This window comes from Pocillopora damicornis, chromosome 11 (assembly GCF_964200805.1).
Source record: "Pocillopora damicornis chromosome 11, jaPocDami1.2, whole genome shotgun sequence".
NCBI lineage: Eukaryota > Metazoa > Cnidaria > Anthozoa > Scleractinia > Pocilloporidae > Pocillopora > Pocillopora damicornis.
In genome coordinates, this window is record NC_142680.1 from 8811091 (window position 1) to 8820434 (window position 9344).

General features: G+C 37.6%; 1 protein-coding gene across 1 annotated transcript; it reads left to right on the forward strand.

Moving 5' to 3' along the window:
- Positions 1–2792: 2792 nt before the first annotated feature.
- On the forward strand, positions 2793–5050 carry LOC113680281 (angiopoietin-related protein 7-like). The gene is made up of 3 exons (XM_089188543.1): positions 2793–2965; positions 3367–3747; positions 4284–5050. The coding sequence occupies exons 1-3, from the start codon at positions 2899–2901 to the stop codon at positions 4559–4561; spliced, it is 726 nt and encodes a 241-aa protein (XP_089044669.1). The 5' UTR covers positions 2793–2898; the 3' UTR covers positions 4562–5050.
- The last annotated feature ends 4294 nt before the right edge of the window (positions 5051–9344 follow it).

Below are 9344 nucleotides of genomic sequence, written 5' to 3' on the forward strand. Positions count from 1 at the left end.
TTTCTCAATTTCTCTTCAAACATTACGTTTAGGCAGCGTGGTGCATACATCACCTATAGAATCATCATGACAGGCATTCAACAAGGAATAGGTATGTGATAACAAGCTAGAAATTTATGGTGCTTAGATCCAGCTCTCACTTATCCGAATATACGACTTTTCATAAAACATTTTTTGCTTCAAGGGGATCAGAGTTCTGCCAACAAAAAGCCCAAGCGGTTTATATGCAACACTCATCTTGCAATACAACAAGAACTCTCGAAAAGCCTATTGTATATTATCAATAGCGTTGCATGGAAAAAAAAGTCGCGTTCAAACGTTTCGGAATTTATTTCGATGCTGGTCAAGAAAAAAGAACAATCACTTTATCTGACACAGTCGAACTTTCACATTCGTGGTACCCTATAACTTTGTAGTTCTAAATTTGCTTGTGCCTTAATCAATGGTTGAGTAAATGGCAAAATATGTCAACAAATATAATCATTTGTGATCCAAGATTTTCAAAAAGAATGTTTCAGTACTTTAAATCTATATTTACTCAAAAGAATACTACCATCCTAAAGCATTTATTTTTGTTTGGAAGTTGTTTGTTGAGGTTACATATAAGAATTATCTTATACCATTTCACCGAAAAAGAGAGCGTTAAGCGCCTCAAATGGAAGGTCTTTGGTCATCCATTGGCCATGAAAGTAGTATTACCTTTGATCTATTTTAAAAAAAACGAGTCTCTAAGTGGAATTGACTACAGAAGAAACAATGAGTCCAGGTTGCTCTTTCTCAGGGCGAAAATCTCATGCATCCCCTAACACGCTGACAAACTAAAGCCTTTGTCGATAAGTTTGATAAAATACCACCCGACAGAACGCTTCTTGAGAGAATCAACTAGAGTGCAGGGGCTCAGTCGTTGCATCATGTGTCTACAACTGGTCAAATGAGGCATGGAAAGTCTGTGGATTGAATTCTGAGTTACCAGCAAGGACTTAAATGCACAACGCGTTGGCGGAGAATGAGGGTTTCTGCAGTACAAACTCAATTGAAAAAACCGATACTAAATCCAAACCTACCACTATTCGTGAACACTTCTTTCTCGTCGTTATATTTCTTGAACTAATCCGTTACACGTACTTCAATCAGAAAGGTTAGAGTCCATTTTAGTTGACCCTACGGAAACCTTTGAGCGCCATTGTTTGAAACAAGTGATTGTAATCTATGTTTGATAACAATTCTCAAGTAATTTTATTTTATTCTACAAAGCAGCAGACAAGTTTCCATCGAAGAAATGTTTCCCTCTCAAAAGAAAGTTGAACTCAACCTTAGTCACGTTCTACAGTGAAATTAACCCCTTCGTGAAAAGTAAAACTACTATGATGACCATCTCGGCCTCAAAGTTGTTGATCTTTACACGTGACGATATAGATACTGCAGTTCATTCATCACGCGCTGTGAAACTATCAAGTTTTCGAAACAGGAGAAATTGCGCTATTTCATCAACATCTATATGGTAGTGTAAATTCAGTTTCAAATTTGAATCCGATCAAAATCAGGAGAAAGCTGGTCTGGCCATACAAAATTATTTCGAATGTTTGATAATGATGTGATATCAAGTTTTGAGTGATGATATAGACGTATGTTCGGTGAATGTAAGTCTCTCGGAGAGGGAGATATATTGGGTCAACTTCGTCTTTTAACCCGCAGAGAGTGAAACCGGTGAAATGGCTTTGAACAGGCTAGCAGTGGTATCATTTCGGTTTCTCGTTTTTTGGCTTATTCATTGCAGTCATGGTCATTATCAAATGAAGTTTTGGAAGTAAAAGTCAGCTGCCAATAAAAACTTAGGCCCGGGTCGCACTAGCTAAGTTTCGATCAATAATCCGTCAAAAAAGATTATTGTCTGTCATCACAATGCGTTTCCTTCTGCGACCGGGGTTTCATAAATTTCTAAAAATTTCGGAAAGTCCGCAGAAGCTTCAAAGACACCCAAGCGTATGGGTGAAAATCGAAAAAAAAAAAAAAAAAAAAAAAGACACCGCATCCGGAGCTGTCAACGCCAGTCATTCGACCCAGGCATGACTTGCAGTGAAACTACTCAATCCGTTTTGACTTTATCAATTGTTCTTAGTAGCATCACGGCGAAGAAATGACTCTGAATTAGCGTGCTTCCAGTTGGAATCGTTTGACAGCTTGAATCAGAATTTATGTTGAAGAGAATAAAAAGCATGTGAAGTAAAAGGAATATTATAATCTGAAAAAAACTGATGTAGGCTTTAGCAAAAATCCGGTTTTTCGTATTGCAATCTGTGTCCACCTTGAGTTTGTAAGTTTGTAATGGTAATAGGACCTAGTGGAGTCCAATTCGGTCCGTAATCACGCGAGTGATAACAAATCGAACGATCGCGCTCATGCATGCTTCCAGGTTTTTCTCGTCATACCATGTCATCTCATGAAGTGAAATGACTGATAGATAGATTTCAAAGTAAACAATGTTTACAGGATTTAAAGTTTGTAGTCACTTTTTTTAAGTAAAGCAAAAGAGGGAAACCTGTGATATCTGGTGTTCGATTTATTCATGAAAACGACTGAGGACGGATTTCTCAGCCTCTTAGTTCTATATTGCTAAACCTGAAATCCTGATTTCAAAATATAAATACAGAATCGCAATCAAAGGCACCCATAGTTTCTTAAATTGTTTGTCTGTTGCTCTTTTCATTCTGTAACTCGGCATTCTTTTTATAACTTCACTTATATAGCTGGAATGACTTCACACCGCATAATGACTTCTTTCCTCCAGGTTCGGCTTGGCTGTTTCTGGCTCTTTCTGTTACTTTTCAAATTCTTCTATCGACGCTTGCAGCCCCAATAGATTGCCAAGTGAACACTGTCGTCTGCTTGGAAGAAATAATGAAGGAACTCACTGAAGTTCGATTTGAGATTAACATTCTCACAGAGAACAGAACACCAATGAAATGTAAGCAAGATATTCTTCGCTCACTTGTATTCAGATAATTCCATCTTTTCTTTGTTATTACATTGTGCAGCATGGCACATTTTATCATAGGATTCTTATTGTGCAGGATGGCGATGTCAATTTATGTTTAAGAGGTCAATCTTGCGATTCTAGATGACAATCATTTCGCAGCGGAACTCTTATGTTATGCAATCTTCTGTTCAAGCTGCGGTGTAGCAGGATATTAAGAAGCAAAGAGCGTATTATTTATAAGTTTTCTTTCGTGTTTGGAACTTTGTATGGGCGGTAGAATATTTTTAGCAAGCGCAACAAAGGTCGAATAGAGGAGATGTTGGGACACAATTTTTAAAATTATGTTTACACGTATTACCTTTTTTTCTTTTTTTTTTTTTTAACGGAAGCAAAAAACTGTGCCGAGCTGTACAAATCCGGCCGAAGGATCAGCGGTGTTTACCCGATCGACCCAGATGGTTCAGGCGCCTTCAATGTATATTGTGACCAAACTACAGCCGGTGGAGGATGGACAGTGATCCAGAAGAGGATGGATGGCTCTGTTGATTTTAACCGCACCTGGGATGACTACAAAGATGGTTTCGGTAACTTGGTCGGTGAATTTTGGCTCGGACTGAACAAGATAAACCGCCTGACACGAAACAAGACAAACAACATGCTTCGAGTAGATCTGGGAGTAACCACTGACAAAACTATTCACGCTGAGTATGGCTGGTTTGGGATTGGGACCGAGACATCTAAATACCGGTTGTACATTGGCAATATTACAAGTTAGTCAACCTTTTTTATCACCCATCGTTGGTCTTAACATAGTTTTTCCATCTCATCATCTAGGGGCTCCCACGTAACCTGCAAAAAAATGGTTTGTTCTTACCTATTGCCGTTTGGCTATGTTTGCTGCTAATTCTACTCATATATAATTGGGTTCTCGCTCCTTTGTGGATAGTTTGCCTCCGTAACCGTTAGAGATAAAACAGTAACTGAACTTTGCTTTAGAAAAAATGTCAAATCTGATCATTTACCCGACTGCGATCTATCCAAAAAGTTTGATATTTTCCCTACCTTGATCGATAAAAGTTAATCAATTGTCCTTCCGTAAGCGATTATAATTATTGTTTATGATATCTAATGCTAAGATAAATTTATTTCATCGAAACGGTATAGGGCTATTGTCTAAACCGAGCTTAGATCTGTTTGATTGTTTATTTTTTACGACAAAAATCAAGCCCGAGGCTTCACAGGCGTTATCTTGATCCTAATATAGTGGGAATTCCTTTTTTTTTTCTTTTTTGCTGTTTTGGAACAGATGCGACTGTTTCTTATGATTCACTCGGTCCTCACAGAGATCTCGTTTTTGGTACCTGGGATAGAGATCCTGCCAATTGTGCTCAAAATAGAGGCAGAGGCTGGTGGTATGGCAACAATAGTGATTGTGCTGTTTGGTCAAATGTCAACGGTATTTATCGGCGTTGTGGAAATGAAACCTGGGCCGATATCCAGTGGGCAAAATTAGTTCCTACCAGCGCCAAGGGCAGCGCTCCTTCTTCAACTGGAATGAAAATTAGACCAGTGGACTTTTTTTGATATCTTACGTCTACAACTATGAGATGTGCACTGCCCATTTGATGCTTTTTGAAAAAAAAAATAGGAATTTAGTGCGAAAAGGAAAAATCGATTACTTTTTTCAATCTCTTTAATTCCAGAGATTCATATTTTTTAAAATCTTTATATCAGATCAATGACGGCATCATGGACTCAACAACATTTCTTTTGTTAAGTAAATACGTCTTAGCCAGCTGGTATGAGAAATATTTCATTATTTACAGACTTTCAAGATTTGGTTTAGATTCAAATTTGGATGTTAATCTTTTCATTACACCAAAATTAATTCAGAATAATTCAATTACAATGAATTTATGTATGATTCTTTTTTTAATTATTTCTAGAGTTTTTTTTTTTCTTTTCGGTTACAATAGAACGCTATATCTACCGTATTTTCCATTTCTGATGATTTTTAAGCTTTTTATTTCAATGCAAGATTATTCAAAAGAAGAAATAAAAATTTTTAGGGCACGTTATTAATGTATTTATTGCGGGCGACCAGCGGAGCCCGCAATCCTAATCTCAACATTGGCTACAAACGCATGCGCGGCAGGTATATTGCCTTGCAGTGACTCGAATTTAGGAAAAAATGTCGTCCTTCCAAATATTTGTCCCTAGGGACACTAAGAACCAATGAAATGAAAGGACGTAATTTGAGCATAGGCGCTTTGACTACGCGAGAAAAACACGAAGCAGCAGTAATTTGAGCACAGGCCATCTCACCACTAGAAACCAACACCAAGCAGAAGACAATTCTCACCAAAGCATAGCTGTTTCACGTTCCATAGTCAGTGATCTTTAATGTTGTTGAAGGGCTCAAATATTAGTAAATTTCGCCTTCTTGAAGCTAAGAATGTCAAGAATCACGTGCAGTTCATGCAGAAGTGGCGGTCCATAAATTGGAATGCACACAACACAATTTTATCACGTGGACGACGTCTATTTCGTCGAAGAATCACGTGCAGCTCATGCATAGCTGGCGCGCCGTCCAATCAAAATCGAGCGTGTGAACTTGTGATCGGAACGTTTCCTGTTCGTGTCTGTTGTTTTATCGGGTATCGAAATCTTCCGGCCATTGCGAGAGATCTGTGTTCCTCCTTGGCGTTGTTGAACTGTAGAGCGAGAGCTGTGCGTCCATTGACCTTGGCGTTGATCCATTGAAGACTTGAACTGTAGAGCGATCGAGAGCTGTTACAAACGCATGCAAATCATGCATAGCCCTCGCACGCACTTCCTAACCTGTGGTTATTACTAGCATAAAACACTTGTTAAGTGGGTTGCCATGGTTACCCACTAAACCTCCTCCTTTACTCAAGGATTTTTAAGCTTACAATGGTTTCTCATTTTGATATTTGCAGTGAAGCTTTTTTTCGCTGATCTGAAAAACATGTAAAGGTGTTGGAGTCCTCTTTTCTGAGCATGACGTAACCGCTCAAGTATTACTTTATCATATTTCGATGATCGTTGCAGCATAATGATCGGAGGAGCTCCTATTAGATACTACGTGTAAAATGACCGGCAAAAATAATTATGTCCCAAACTAGAATAGATATTTGTAAACGGAAGTGTCATCACTAACCTCTTACGGAATTTTTGGCGATGTACTTAAAATTTGAAGGGCTCAAAATTGGATCAACAGAACACAGAGCATACCTTCTCAGTTTACCCACAATTGTCTGGACACTGTCCTAAATATTGATGAGACGGCTAATTTTTAAAAAAAATTTGAGAAATGAAACATTCTCAAGCATCTTTCACGAAGTAACAAAGTCGTCCTGGACTGGAGTGATTCAGTCCAGTTCGTTTGGATGTCCGTGTTAACGGGGAGAGCGGTAGTTAAGTTACGAAAACACCGTCTGTTGTGTATTTAGAGGCTCTGAGGTGCCCACCGTAAAATACATCTTGATTTTTTCTTTTTTTGTTTGTTTTTTTCGCAATCTATACTTTAAAAGTATTACCGCAGTGATTTACACTTTTCTGTTTTTCACAAATATATACTTTCCTGGTCTCCAATAAATATATAGGAGAAATATATTTTGTTAGCGCTTGTAACTTTTTCTACTAAGGAAAGAATTTCTGGTATTTTGTTTTGAACTTCTTTTAAGTCCATCATAAAAACCACCATGAATAAAGGTCAGGGTTTCAATCATTTTTATCAGCACCCAATGTACCCGAAATAACTTTTACCGTGTCTTAAAGATTTCCTCTCTCAGATTGTGGTCAATTGCGTCTGGATTTCATTAAAACTATTTTACCAATTACCCCTTTAGCATTACAAGTTTTCAGGAGAGTGTGATCATTTGTTGGACAAAAAAGAAAGTTTAAGGATGAGAAAGTAAAATGAGAGAAGAGTTTACTGTTTTCTCTCTATGCTTAAAACTGAGTCACTTAAGTTCGTGGAGTGAATTGCTAAATAAAGATTACGTGTTAGAAATGTGATGAAACAACGTAAGATAACACTAATCCGTGAAACCAGTGAACTTAACGGAATCATCGAGTATCACGCTGTGGCCTCAGTGAACGAGCTGAAATTGCGTGCGTATCATATGAAATATAATGATAACTGATTGATGTATTTCTTCTAATATAATACAGCTATATACAGATTTGTACAAGCTAAGGTTGCTGGTATTGGCCCATAGATGTTCGCATGGAACTGCCCCGGTTTCTATCCAGAATTACCACAAGAAGTAGGGCAATGAAATACCGTGACCATGCCATACCGGTTTTTTAAGTGATTCAATTCAATTTTGTATTTTTAACCCTTATATCGCAATTTTATTAGAAGGTGAGGACAGCTTCATCTGATTAGGGAGAATATGTTGAAACACAAAATTTGCATCCAGCAAGAATTTTCTAAATATGTGTTTATAATTCATTTAAGTGTTGGAAAATGAATTAAATAATATATAGCATTACATTGTAACACAATGATCTTAGTTATCAGGATGTTCTCTCGCTAACATCTGATAATAAAACTTTAGGTTTTCTGTCTCGGAACGAAAATACATCAGAACGTATTTTATGAAACCGCAAGTCTTTTGGACTGATTGAAATAAATGAATTTCACACGTTTTCCTTGGTTAGGAAAGCATATAATTATTTTCGTCCCCCTCTGATCGATCTAGCCGATCGAAAGCTCAGAAATATTGGCTCTGCCAGTATTGACCGCGTGGAACATGGAAGTACATGACCTTGGTTACGGGCGACTCTGAATACGATTTCGGATCAATTAGGAAACGTAAAGAAATGGGTTTAAAGGGAATTCAATTTGTGCCTCTAAGACAAGAGAAATAAATAACAGAGATTCCAACTTTTTGTGCCTTACATGTAAAAGAAAGGGTAAGATCAGACAATGTTGGGAATTTTCCGGGGATTCTAACTATACGTAAGCCCACACGATCAATTTTTATTAATCCATCGATCAAATTCTAATCCAACTCATACACTTATGATGCCTATCGCTGTTAAAATGATTACGATTAAATTATTCTCGCAATTACATTTCTCGACTTTTCTGTCACCATTCTGTAGATGTCGTCAGTTGTTTAACGATCATCTCTTTTACACACGTCATCCTTAACTTGTTTCCAAAGAAAGCTCCTTATTTAATTACTCTGATGGAACAAGAGAATTTACCTTGCATCTATTCCTTGACATACACGTATTTTGGTGTTGAACGTCCTACATTGTACTAAAGCTTTGTCAACCGGGGGAAATTGTTATAATTCAAGTTCGTAGAAATAAGGTTTTGAGCGAAAGTAGGCTGGAAAGAAAGAGACAGAGCGACCAAAGAAAGCAAGAAGTAAAAGACGTAAAGCCAGTCGAGAGAAACGCGCAAAGAAGTAAGAAAGGACGCTGAGATAGGCAGAATACGGCGAGAGAAACGCGAAAGAGAACAAGAAAAGGCATAAGTAAAAAGGCAAATATCCAGCGAAGAGCAACGTAGGAAGGAAATAAGAAGAGCTCCAGAAAACAGACTGCAAAGAGGATCCGAGAAAGAAGGGGAGGTAAGTTGAGTCTTATGCGGGTTTTCTCTTGCGCTAAGGACTAGAAAAATTCAAACCTTTTTTAACCAATCGTCGTTTGATACTAGCTTTACTTTATAATCTAAATCGCGTTTCGGTAAAACAATGTCTTTAGCATTCATCGCTTTAAAACCCTCACCCCCGTTCATCGGTCGAATAAGATTTCATAGCGTTTGTATTATTCAATCTTTATTTTGTCGTCCTATCGTTTGGAATGTTTAAGACAGTCGTGTTTTTTAAGGGGAAGAAGCTATCTTACGGATTGTGTTTTGCCTAGAAAAACTTTTTATATGATAGCGAACGGCGTGAGCAAGTTTCTGTCATTCTCTCTCCAGTTAATTATTGCAGGGTTTACTTAATCCATTTCCGTAACCTTCCTGGATATTTTCTGTTAAATTCATTGAGTTGCAATCTCGGAATTTCATGAGCGATTATGAACGATAAATTCGTGTCGGCACCATCATTTCGGGAAGTTTTGTGAACACATCAGTTTACGATTAGTGAACCATTTCTGTAACCTACTTGGAAATTTTCTTCTGAATTTAATTGAGTCACACTATCGGAATTTCATTATTAATTAAGAACAATAAATCCGTGTATGTAACACAAGCGGAAGCACATCTTAACCTTTTCATACAATTTTAGGAAACTGACTCTCGATTAATTGACCTTGCATAACTCTTTGATTACTTTGTTATTTTGTGACCCCAAAAGTCCAATTTATGACTCTGAGGGTA

Coding starts and splice junctions, on each gene's coding strand:
- LOC113680281 (XM_089188543.1), top strand. CDS start 2,899: ATGAAGGAACTCACTGAAGTTCGATTTGAGATTAACATTCTCACAGAG. Junction 2,966..3,366: donor GAACAGAACACCAATGAAAT/GTAAGCAAGATA, acceptor TTTTAACGGAAG/CAAAAAACTGTGCCGAGCTG. Junction 3,748..4,283: donor GTACATTGGCAATATTACAA/GTTAGTCAACCT, acceptor GTTTTGGAACAG/ATGCGACTGTTTCTTATGAT.